This window comes from Coregonus lavaretus (genome assembly GCF_964263955.1).
Source record: "Coregonus lavaretus genome assembly, chromosome: 12".
In the NCBI taxonomy this organism is placed as follows: Eukaryota; Metazoa; Chordata; class Actinopteri; order Salmoniformes; family Salmonidae; genus Coregonus; species Coregonus lavaretus.
This window is the reverse complement of record NC_139999.1, coordinates 20,585,693-20,598,134: the sequence shown is the minus strand read 5'-3', so window position 1 is coordinate 20,598,134 and position 12,442 is coordinate 20,585,693. Positions and strand designations below refer to the sequence as shown.

At 44.7% G+C, this 12,442-nt stretch overlaps 1 protein-coding gene across 1 annotated transcript in view; it reads right to left on the bottom strand.

Annotated features, from left to right (window-relative positions):
• The window catches only part of dnah1 (dynein, axonemal, heavy chain 1), a gene marked incomplete at both ends in the record, with an annotated part of 52,200 nt that extends 40,225 nt beyond the window's left edge, over positions 1 to 11,975 (bottom strand). Inside the window, 22 exons of the mRNA XM_084173024.1 lie at positions 67 to 188; positions 326 to 490; positions 721 to 933; positions 1,067 to 1,320; positions 1,487 to 1,685; positions 1,834 to 1,989; positions 2,070 to 2,211; positions 2,357 to 2,439; positions 2,555 to 2,674; positions 2,836 to 3,061; positions 3,154 to 3,347; positions 3,472 to 3,622; positions 7,108 to 7,406; positions 7,603 to 7,814; positions 9,588 to 9,745; positions 9,950 to 10,205; positions 10,308 to 10,466; positions 10,749 to 10,881; positions 10,993 to 11,149; positions 11,249 to 11,423; positions 11,572 to 11,644; positions 11,772 to 11,975. Coding sequence (XP_084029150.1) covers positions 67 to 188; positions 326 to 490; positions 721 to 933; positions 1,067 to 1,320; positions 1,487 to 1,685; positions 1,834 to 1,989; positions 2,070 to 2,211; positions 2,357 to 2,439; positions 2,555 to 2,674; positions 2,836 to 3,061; positions 3,154 to 3,347; positions 3,472 to 3,622; positions 7,108 to 7,406; positions 7,603 to 7,814; positions 9,588 to 9,745; positions 9,950 to 10,205; positions 10,308 to 10,466; positions 10,749 to 10,881; positions 10,993 to 11,149; positions 11,249 to 11,423; positions 11,572 to 11,644; positions 11,772 to 11,975 — 3,851 coding nt within the window. The remainder of the gene's footprint in view (positions 1 to 66; positions 189 to 325; positions 491 to 720; positions 934 to 1,066; positions 1,321 to 1,486; positions 1,686 to 1,833; positions 1,990 to 2,069; positions 2,212 to 2,356; positions 2,440 to 2,554; positions 2,675 to 2,835; positions 3,062 to 3,153; positions 3,348 to 3,471; positions 3,623 to 7,107; positions 7,407 to 7,602; positions 7,815 to 9,587; positions 9,746 to 9,949; positions 10,206 to 10,307; positions 10,467 to 10,748; positions 10,882 to 10,992; positions 11,150 to 11,248; positions 11,424 to 11,571; positions 11,645 to 11,771) is intronic.
• Between the last annotated feature and the right edge of the window lie 467 nt (positions 11,976 to 12,442).

The window sequence follows — 12,442 nt, the reverse complement described above, 5'->3', positions numbered from 1 at the left end:
AATACTGAATCTAAATAAACAGTCACATAGGTTAGAGCTGAAACACTGTCAATAGTGACAGCACACCTGGGGAAGGAGCCACGCTTGGTCTCTAGGTAGTCGCTCAGACCCTTCTGTACCAGCTCCAACAGCTTATTACAGTCCCTCAGACTGTCCAACAGACGGGGGTCCGGGCACAGATCAATCACCTAGACACACACATGCAGGCACGCACACACACAACACACATTTAGTTTACACTCAGTATCAACACTAAACCCTATTGAAGTCAATCTAAGCATGATGTGGGTTGTCGTTGTATTGTGTTGTGATTACAGTATCTCACCTGTTTGTTGTCGTAGGCGCTTTTCATCACCTTTCTCCAGGTGCGTTCCATGGTCTGGTACCTCTTGCCCTCTACAGGCAGCTGGCGGTTGATGTCGTCAGAGCTGAAGATTGGCTCCAGGTAAAGCCAGGAGCGCTGGCAGGTCAGCCACTCTTCCAGCACATCCTGCAAGCCCCAGCAGAGGGCAGTCACACAACATTAATGAGGATTTGAAACATCTCATGAAGAATGTGTGAAGAATGAACAACATCTACTACAGGGATTTTAAATGGTGAGAATGGGCCAATCAGCCTATTAAGGCTCGCCATTCACCTGGTAGGAAACTTTCAATGGTACTTTAGCCTCCTTCTCCTTCCAATGACACCCAGTCAGACTTCTGTATCTTTCTGCTGTACCTGAGTCATCCTGAGCTTGCTCTCCCAGGTACTGATGCGTTCCTCAAAGGGTTTCTTGTAGGGGGAGAAAGACATGCTCTGGGTCATGACGATGTGGTCATCCAGCAGCTGTGACGCCTCGTCTGGGCTCTTCAGGATGTAAGTGCCCGTCTCCTTATAGGGCAGCACCTCGAAGGCCACCGTCGACCACTCATGCTCCATCTTATCCAGAGCCTGAATGGGGAGAGGGAGGACAGGGACACATTCAGTTCAGTCCAAAATGAGGATATTAGATAACTGTGTCCCTTAGCGCTATTGGCTATAACAGATATTAGTTACTTTATTACTGCCTGCAGTTATCCAGTACCTGTTCGATGGCGTACTCCTTCCCTGCCACCTCGGCCACCCGTGCTATCTCATCCACGTGGTCCTGCAGGCCTAGCTCCAGGCAGCGGGAGAAAGTGAGGTTGGCTTTGGGCTTGACGTTCATGTGGATGCGGTCTGACAGCAGCTCCCAGTGTCTGCTCCTCATCCCAGGGTTCCTCAGGCCCTGGATGAGAGGAATGTAGGGACGGAAGTCCTCTATCTTCCCCCGGATGTCAGACGCCACCTCCTGACACGCTGGTGTAGGTAGGTAGGTAGGTAGGAAGGTAGGTAGAGAGAGCGAGAGAGAAAGATATTTTTCCTTGCCACTCTTTGATTCTTGCTTTTGGGAGGTTTAGGCCAGGGTTATGTTAAGCACTTTGTATACAAATCAGATTTGATTACTTGATAAAGCGTCACTCACCGGGGATGTCCTTGAACATTTTGACACACTTGTGCATGGTCTTAAAGGCGTCTGTGACATTGCGCTCCAGCTGCTCGGGGTCGATGATGGAAAGGGGGTCGTTGTGCCAGCTCTCGTGCCAGCGCAGCCAGTCTGACGTGGTGGTCCACAGGTCTCTGAACGGCTGGAAGTCCCTGATCAGCTTCTGCAGACGGTCGTACTGCAACACACAGACACAACAGCAGCCAGTCAGTACAAGTCAGTCTTTGTTTTTACATGTTGGTTGATTGCTCAACAACAACATAGTCTACATCAACTCAAGTAGAAGCCATTGGGGAGGCAGATTGAGTCAATAACGCCACACTCACGTTGGTGACAGGGATGCCAAACAGACGGTCCCGGTTGTTGTATGTCTGGGCCATGGTCTGGGACTCCTTCAGCTGCTTGCCCACACGTCGTACCTCGTTGGCCACCTCGTGGGCTCGGCTGATGTCAGTGTACCCAGCAAAGCCAGCCACCACCATCTGCAACAACATATGCAGAGAGGCAGGCAACATAAAATGGTAATTTTTTCAAAGGCTGGGGATTTAGGAGCATGACTCACCTGTAGAGAGTCCAGGCGCTCCTGGAAGTTGTTCTGGTCAGCCTGCTGGATCTTATTGAAGCGTTCTTCATCCTCCACATGCTGGGCCGACACCGTCTCCATCTGGGTCACAATCTTATGTGGCCACCCAATGGCTGTCCACCTGCACAGCAAAAGGGACAGACACTTTCAGCATTCACTCAAACCTATTATTTACTTCCTACACTCCTAGTTTGACCTCTCGTTCTCACTCCCATATAAAACCATTATCTCAATCTTTTAACGTGTGTTGTAACGGCCAGCCGTACTTTCCACTGAAGTCCTCATTTGACAGGCTGTAGAAGAACTCATCAATCAACTCGTAGTCTGACATGGCTTTGGATAGGAGATCCTGAAGAAAGTGACACACAAAATGAGAACTCTCTACTCAAGAGAATGATCTTTACAGTACCAAAAATGATTATCTATTCTATTCTATTCTATTCTGTATCATTTGGTCTCTGTACCTCATGGGCCTTGAGCTGATCTGGAATCTGCTTTATCCATTCACGTTGGTCGGTCAGCTCCTCAATGCTGTTCGGCTTCTCATGCAGCTTCCTGCTGACGGCCTTACACTCTTCACATGCCTGGAAACAAACAAACACACAGTACAGACTGGTATGAGCCAAATACTAACAAACTGAACATCACCTGCAATGCCTTCTAAACAACATTGACCATTGTACATCCTCAAGTAGATATTTCTGTACTTCTCTACACCAATCTCTTGAAAAGTCTTGAGACTTACGTCCTCCACTTGCTTGCGGAGCTTGAGGGCAAGCCGATCAAGCACGGCATTAGCCAGGGCTCTGCGTTTCTTGGACAGGCTCTGGCGGACACTCTCCACGCTGACGGTGAAGGGGCCGATGACGATGGAGGATGGGAAGGAGTGGTCTAGACGCTCCTTCTCCTTTAGGTGCTGCACCACCTCCCTTTTCACCTCCTGGGGAGTCTGCTCCTCCTGGCTGTGGGCCCTGGGACACATACACACAGACAATGACTTAGTTACAGACATAGTCACAGACACAAGTGGTACAACTACAACTTCTGCTGAGACAGGTCTTACTTGAGGAAGGTCTCTATGTCTGAGTTGTGCAGCTCTAGGTGTCTCTCATACTCGCGGGCGTAGGCCCGGAGTGGGATGGCAGCCTGACGCAGGGCGGCACGGACCCTCTCCCTCAGCTCTGCCACCGCAGGCTCCCACAGATCCACTGACTCCAACAGAGGAGTGCCACTGATGAACATCTTCTGCATCACAAACTGAGAGACACAGAAAGCCATCATCATCATATACCACAGAAGTGTGACACAAATCAATACTAACTTCATTACTGTAATTGAAATCAATTGTAAAAATTATGGAATGCATGGTGTCTTGTCTTGCCTTATCCAGTTGAGGCACATTGTGGGTGGAAAGGATCCCCTTATCAAACAGGGTAATGATGGAGGTCTCAAAGTTCTCCAGAGGAGTGCTGTAGTGGACCCCAGTCACATCCAGAACCAGATCTACTAAGAACAGCGTGTTCTTCTTCGGCCTGTGGAGATACATAGGAATGCATAACTAAAATGCTGACCACACTGCTCGCGTTGCAAAATAAATGTACACATACATTTACATGTTATTCAATCATTTCATCTAAACTGCTTGCGAGCGTCTGCGTAGCCAGGCGCTAAAATAGAACTTGGTTCTATTTTTGACGCGTGACGTGCTGCAAGTCCCGCCTCTCCCATCTCCTGATTGGTTTTTAGGAGCATATACCCACGTGGGTGATTGAAAGATGAACTGAGGTCCACACTCCAGTCCAGTTGGTGGTGGTAATGCACCTTAAAGTTGGTTGCCAACAGACATATCAAGTCCACAGAAGAAGAAGAACACTACTACTACTACTACTACTACTACTACTACTACTACTACTACTACTACTACTACTACTACTACTACTACTACTACTACTACTACTACTACTACTACTACTACTACTACTACTACTACTAAATCAAATCAAATTGTATTTGTCACATACACGTGTTTAGCAGATGTTATTGCGGGTGTAGCGAAATGCTTGTGCTTCTAGCTCCGACAGTGCAGTAATATCTAACAAGTAATATCTAACAATTTCACAACATATACCCAATACACACAAATCTAGTAAGGAATGGAATTTAAGAATATATACATATATGGCCAAGCAATAACAGAGCGGCATGGACTAAGATACAGTAGAATATTATAGAATATAATACAGTATATACATATGAGATGAGTAGTGCAAGATATGTAAACATTATTAAAGTGACTAGTGTTCTATTTCTTAAAGTGGCCAGTGATTTCAACAGGCAGCAGCAGCCTCTAATGTGCTAGTGATGGCTATTTAACAGTCTGATGGCCTTGAGATTGAAGCTGTTTTTCATTATCTCGGTCCCAGCTTTGATGCACCTGTACTGACCTCGCCTTCTGGATGATAGCGGGGTGAACAGGCAGTGGCTCGGGTGGTTGATGTCCTTGATGATCTTTTTGACCTTCCTGTGACATCGGGTGCTGTAGGTGTCTTGGAGGGCGGGTAGTTTGCCCCCGGTAATGCGTTCGGCAGACCGCACCACCCTCTGGAGAGCCCTGCGGTTGCGGGCGGTGCAGTTGCCGTACCAGGCAGTGATACAGCACGACAGGATGCTCTCAATTGTGCATCTGTAAAAATGTGTGAGGGTTGTAGGTGCCAAGCCACATTTCTTCAGCCTCCTGAGGTTGAAGAGGCTCTGTTGCGCCTTCTTCACCACACTGTCTGCGTGGGTGGACCATTTCAGTTTGTCAGTGATGTGTATGCCAAGGAACTTGAAGCTTTCCACCTTCTCCACTGTGGTCCCGTCGATGTGGATAGGGGGGTGCACCCTCTGCTGTTTCCTGAAGTCCACGATCATCTCCTTTGTTTTGTTGACATTGAGTGAGAGGTTATTTTCCTGGCACCACACTCCCAGAGCCCTCACCTCCTCCCTGTAGGCGGTCTCGTCATTGTTGGTAATCAAGTCTACTACTGTTGTGTCGCCTGCAAACTTGATGATTGAGTTGGAGGCGTGCTTGGCCACGCAGTCATGGGTGAACAGGGAGTACAGGAGGGGGCTGAGCACGCACCCTTGTGGGGCCCCAGTGTTGAGGATCAGCGAAGTGGAGATGTTGTTTCCTACCTTCACCACCTGGGGGCGGCCCGTCAAGAAGTCCAGGACCCAGTTGCACCTAAGAGCTAGTCGCGAGGCCGCCATCCTCGTCGGCGCCAGGTGCTACTACTACTACTACTACTACTACTACTACTACTACTACTACTACTACTACTACTACTACTACTACTACTACTACTACTACTACCACTACTACTGAAGGAGGAGAGATTACTATAAACTAACTAGGTTTCCCCTTTTATCTGTCGATTAAATGTCGGAGTAGAGACAAAATGTTTGTACAAATTCTACAAAGATCCAGAAAAAAAGGACCTTGTGCATTTCAGGTAAAATAACAACCCAATGTTTATATGCCAGGACAAATTAGCTAGCAACAGCAAGCTAGCTAGCTAAATGTCCATGAATATTTCATGTGTTTCGACCTGTCCCCAAATTAATATATTTGGTTCAGAGTTAATTTTGATATTTCAACCTGCGCGTCTGGTGTAGATGTACAAAATCAACTTGCGCACGCGGACGCACACGCCCGGTCTAGACAGCATGTTAGGCAGCTGATAAGGGAGTAGGGTTGCAAAGTTACCGGTAATTTATAAAAGTTGCTGGAATTTTCTGAACCATTGGTAATTAACAGGGAATTTAGGGCAATCTATGGTAACTTTGGTAATTTATACTTGAATAACTTTTTAAACAATTATTCATTGATAGTATTCATTTTTCATGTCTGTGTTCATATTGTCTATGAGTTTCTAGTGGATAGACCATAATGGTTCAATAGAAAATACCCTAATTAATGAAAACAGCATCTAATCAACAATGTCATTATTTTCAATTAACTCTGCAACTCTTCCAACTATTGACTTTTTTCACAACTGCCACCAGTTTGAGGCCAAAACATTTACAACAAAGACATATTGACATAGTAAAACAAATAATAGTGTGTCAAAAAATATAAAGGATATTTCATGCTGAAAACCTCATATTAAACACCAATGGTTTTCACTAAGTTGATGGTTTATATTTAGGATAATGTTTTACAGCTTTTTCATTGTATTTTTAATCCAATGGATAATCAACGAGGGGCTATGCGTTCTATGGAAAATAATGAATGACGTGGAAGGTGTGTTCCGAATGTCCATCCACGGAGTTGCATTATTTTCCAGAGAACGCACAGAGCTGAGTTGATTATCCATTTTATACCATGGCTATAATTTAACACATTTGCCACAATAAATGTGTTCATTTGCTGGTAGAAATGTGTTCAACATCCACTGAAGTAACTAGCAGGTTTACTAGATAGCCACAGTAGTTGCCATGGGAACCAAACAAACAGACTTGCTAGTTTAGCTAACCAAACCATCAGTCCTAGCTTGCTATTATGAAAATCGAATTCAACAATGCCAATAATGTTTTCAATTCGACTTTTGGTTTCAAAAGCAGCTCAAACAAAACACGTAAGAATGAACTATAGCCATTGAATTCTACCGTACTAATATAACGTGCGATATAGGGAAATAATGCACGCTCTGGAATGCCCTTCAAGCCAATCAGAAACAAGTATTCAACAATCTTATTTTATATATTGTACATGTGATAAGGCCACACAGAGGGCCAGAGATAATTACAGACACCTGTGATAATCTGAAGTCCCCAAAAAGGCCACTAGATGTCACGTGATAAAAAAACATTTAAAAACTCGCAAGTTACCTGAATCTGGTAGTTTACTTGTAAACTTCTAAAGATACCACTAATATAACCTCCCTTTGCAACCCTATGAGGGAGACAAAGAAAGAGAAGAGAGAGTAGTTAGAAGGAAAGAGAGCAATAAGAGACAGAGGGGATGTGATCTCACTTGTAGGGGCTGTTGATGAGGTCGGAGCCCCAGGTCAGGTCCTGTGGGCAGGGGAGAACACTGTGGCAGGCATCCAGCAGCAGCTGAGCCAGGCTGACCAGGGAGTCCTGCACAAGGAAGCGCAGAGAGTCCTGCAGGCTGTAGCGCACCAAGGCCATGAGGCTGCACAGCTTGGACATCCTGTACACCTCCCAGCGGGACTCCGTCAGACTAAACCAGCCAGGGCCCACGTCTCTCAGGCTGGTGTGGATGCCCTTACACAGGGTGGTCACCCATGAGTCCCGCAGGAACAGCTGCACCTGAGGGGCCACGAGACCCCAAGGATGGGTTAGCTTTTGATGTGTATGGCTTTCAATGTATGGTGGTGTATGGCTGCTGTTGTAAGTAACTGTCTTGAATTTCCCAACAATTAGAATTCTTCAAAGACATTCTTCAGAGAGCAGGACTGGTGCCAGCAGAATATCTGAATATGTCTAGGGCTGTGTGTTACAATACCTGTGCATGTGTCTGAGACTGGGTGAGCTCAAACTCCTCTAGACGCAACGACTTGGTGAAGGTGACATGGAACAGACTCATAGCAGCCACCCTGTTGCACTCGCCCCGCACTTTGGACAAGGCAGAGATCACCTCCGGCTTGGTGAGCAGGGAGTTGAAGGCAAACGCAGCCCGGTTCTTCTCAAAGGGGTATGTAGGGACAGACACAAAGCCTGTGGACATGTCAGGTATACAATGTTTAAGAGGTGTCATTACAGGTGTCATCGACTGCTCATCTCGTAAGCCCATTTCTTTCAGGGTTCACGAAGAGACCCTGGCCCCCTGAACCCAATCTTAGGTCTTACTAGTAGAGGGATGGGCATTTTAAATGTTTCACTATTCCAATAATATTATTTTTAAAAATCAGATATCCCCCCCCCCACAGTTCTCCGGTAGTTATTGGAAACAGTGGGTTGAGCCAGTGGGTTGAGCCACCCAAAAGGTACCGATTGGATGGCTCCATCCGCGACATTTCAAGCTAGCTGCGGTGTGAGCTTACAGAACGTTCTTAACTCTGTTATATCAGGGCTGCAGGTAGCCTAGCAGTTAAGAGCATTAGGCCAGTAACCCTCTGGTTCGAATCAGCGAGCCGACTAGGTGAAAAATCTGCCGGTGTGCCCTTGAGCAAGGCACTTAACCCTAATTGCTCTGGATAAGAGTGTCTGCTAAATGACTAAAATGTTAAAAGTACATCAGGTCTTGTGGAACCTCCCTTATGTGTGTGCCTGTAATTGCTATTTGAAGAGGAGAAAATAGCATACCGTTGTCAGGGCTGACTGGAGGGCTAAATGCACTAGCTCATTGCACTGTCATAAAAACTAAATTCAAAAGTTTGTTGTTTTATTAAATAAAGGAATTTCAAATGTCATGGTATATCCATGTATGTATCAATGTCACAATGATAATATCATTTAATTTAGACAAAGCTTTTTCATTGTTATAATCCCACATGTAAAAATACTATAGTATTCTCTGTAATGTTTTTGCGGACTTTACTGTAGTATTCACTGTAGTATTTACTGTAGTATTGCGGATATGACTTTAGTATACTGTAGTATTTACTGTTTACTATCGTATAAATACTATAAAAAACTGTAGTATTTACTATTGTAATTACTGTTGTGTTTTTGCGGACTGTATTAACTGTAGTATTTACTGTAGTGTTTTTGCGGACTGTAGTATACTGTAGTATTTACTGTAGTAATTTTGCGGACATTATTGTAGTATTTACTATAGTGTTTTTGTTTTATCTTTGACATAGCAGTGGGGGCTTCCTTGAGGAAACCTACTGGACAAAATACTCGAAGAGAACATTTTCCATAACCTATACTGGACTGAGGTCTGAATGGATAGTTCAGAGCTTCTGCTCTTTTCTATAACCTGTAGGGAACACAATATATGGTCTATACTTGTCATGTAGGTTTCTCACTTATGGGTGGCACAAATTGGGATATGGGAGAGGAGAATGGGAATGGGCAGGGTATATACAAATTAAATACTGTAGTATATGCTATGGTAATTACTGTAGTGTTTTTGCGGACTGTAGTTTTTTTGCGGTCATTTCTGTAGTGTTTTTGCAGTCTGTAGTATACTATACTATTTATTATAGTATTCTAGTATATTACAACATTATATATAGTAAATACTACACGATCGAGGGATACTACAGTGTGTAGTATAGTATTCTACGGTATACTACAGTTTACTACATAATTCTATAGTAAGTACTGTAGTATTCTATAGTAAACAAAAAATGTATGCACGCATGACTGTAAGTTGCTTTGGATAAAAGCGTCTGCTAAATGGCATATTATTATTTATTATTATTATTAAACTGTAGTATAACACTCACACAAGTAATCGAATACTAACGTCCGTTCGGATATTCAAATAACCGTGCCCATCCTTAGGTCTTACATCTTCAAAAAAAACTCCAGTGAACTCACCATTCTGGGGCACACGTTCTGGCTCTCTCTGGGGAAGGGTGATGTGGGAGAAATCCTCAGGGTTTGTGAGCACCACCCTATCAAAGCTGATCTGGTTCATGCAGCGGTCATACTCCAGATTGATCTCCTTCTCCAGACGTACAATACACTCCTGCAGCCTGCCATCACAACACAACATTATACTGAAATGCATCCTAAAGGTAATGACAGTCTCCTAACATTCATATCCTGCTCTTATTCAATAAACACAGCCTGATGGTCAGTCTGCTTTAGAAAAAAGATAGCTAAACAGTCTCTACCATGAATGAAAGGCGAACTGTAAAATATGAGTATATGATTAGAAAACTAGGGATGTCTCTCACAGTTTGAGTCGGAGGCCAGGTGTAGAGAGGGCATGCTCTTTGACACGGGCAAGGCTTTGTGCATTGAGAGACGAGGTGCCACTCCACACTGGCATACAGTCTACAGACAGGTGGTAGAGCAGCAGGGCCTCTGTGTTCTCTCTGCAGCGCTGGGCAAACTGCACCCGCTGGGAAAACAGTCGAGGGTCCTCTGCACTGAACAGCAGCCTGATCCTGGGGATCCAGTACTGAGTGGCTAACTGCAGAAACACACTTACTAAAAGCAAGGAGATGGGACAGAGAGTGAGACTTTGTGTATGTTGTATACTGGTCAAGAACATACTGCATTGATACACTAGAAGTGGTAATAAACTATTACTTGTTCTCCGTCCTTCATTTAGGACTGGTTTTCCATTGGCATCCCTCACTCTGCCATTCCTGTCGGCCTTCTGGACCAGATAAAGCCCTTTCTCCTGGTTGTAGTCAAGAACCCCAACAAACTGCCAACTGTACTCCAGGGTGGGGCTTTTTGGGTCCTCTACAGAACCAGAGAAGACAAGAGAGAGGAAACTGTCTAACTATTTTCTGTTCTCATGATGAAGAATGATATAATATAATAATAATAGTATGCCATTTAGCAGACGCTTTTATCCAAAGCGACTTACAGTCATGTGTGCATAAATTTTTACGTATGGGTGGTCCCGGGGATATGATACACTATTCACTACAACAGACAACTTGTAGGTTACCATCATTTCTATTTGGGACATCCCTCTGTAAACAGCTGTTTCAAATTAAGAGCTATTCTCGAAGAACCGACCTGGTGGTATCTTGTCAGTGGTGGGCAGCAGAGCTTTGGCAGGTATGGGTTTGTGATCAGTTGATCCATTTTCATAGCCCAGGGCAAGCCAGTCTTGAGGAGTGCGACAGTCAAACTCCTCATTGTCAAACACCTAGGGGAGAAAACCAAGAAAGACGAGTGAGTCAATCAAGGACCACATTGTGATAGTGTTTTATTAACGGAAAATGTACGTTTTAACCATGAAGATGTTTGAGGAGCTCACCTCCAGAGGCAGGTAGTTTGAGACAGGTGGGAGTGGATTCTCTGGTGTGGTCACATGTTCTTCACTGCTCTGGTGTCGAGGCATCAGGAGGTTGGAGTCCATGCCTTGCTCTATCAGGAGCTGGGCAATATCCAGCTTCAGGTACTCCCGTCTGCGCCTGAGAAGAAAAACAACACATTAGAGCATTCACTTCCCCATACTGTGTGCGTGTGCGTGCGTGTGTGTATTTAGCTGTGACCCTCACAGATGCACACACCTCTCTATCTCTATCTTGCGGGGATGCTGTCCAGGCAGGCTGTGGTAGGGCAGCTGGACCTTGGCTGTGTAACCTCCAGTGGAGAAGTCAGTGTGCTGCTGGTGCTGGGTGGTGGGACCATGCATGTCCCTCTCAACCAGGCTGTGCAGGTCAGACGGAGTCCGGAAGGTGGTTACTGAAGAACAGAATACATATTGGCCAAAATAAATAAATTGTTATTAACAGAATATACCAATACATATTTACACATACACAAATGTAAAGTAGCTGATGTATTTCAGTGTGATGTTTATCATCCAACAGGCCCTGGGTAAAAGCCTCACCTTTAGGAGTGTTGGACTCATAGCCCGCTTGGCACAGTAAGCTCTGTTGGGTTTCTGGCCCCTCTGTACAAGACTGATACATGAATAGGCAGTTAGTTTATGCTCATAACTGAATAAAATATTTCTTAGAGCAAACATATCACAGGGTAGTGTTTTTAGCTGTCCTCTGACTACAGTTGAATGTGTGGGCTTATTATTACCTGTAGACAGGGTTTTGCTGCTGTAGTGATGAGCTCGGAGTAGTACCCTTTCTGCTCAATCACAGGGTACTTTCTGACAGTGGGGAGTTTGCTCCTGTGACTTTGCAGTGGGGGTAACTTCTGGTCTGAAAGTTTGCTAGGGGGGTGTGGCACAAATACACCAACCCCATGGGGATGGTTTTGGGGGACCTGCTTTGCGTCCATCTTCAGACACACATCTGTAGACGTCTGCCTCACAAAATAAGCGTTAGTAAGCATTCCAGCAGGCGCTTCTTTGTAGCTACCGGTATGTATTATTTTCAATGAGCAACCCATTATTTTATCATGACAGATAGGCCTGGACTATTGCAAATGCCCAACTGGCTTTTACATAACCAGCTAGAGAACGTATACATTATGCTAATTTAGGACAAAAGCACTTTAAATGAATGCATGTCATGGACAAGCAACTAAATTGACGGTGGCTGATAACGTTGCTGGCTGGCCAGCTAGCTAACGTTAGCTAGAAAACACAGAATGTAGGCTACATGATGGAGTAAATAATATAGTTTGAAACTTTCTAACAGGCTGTATATATTCAAGAACATTAAACCTTAAATAGCCTTCGGAGATGTTATGCGTTTTAATAGATAAAACTTGCCACTTGTTGTTAACTTCAAATTTACCTTCAA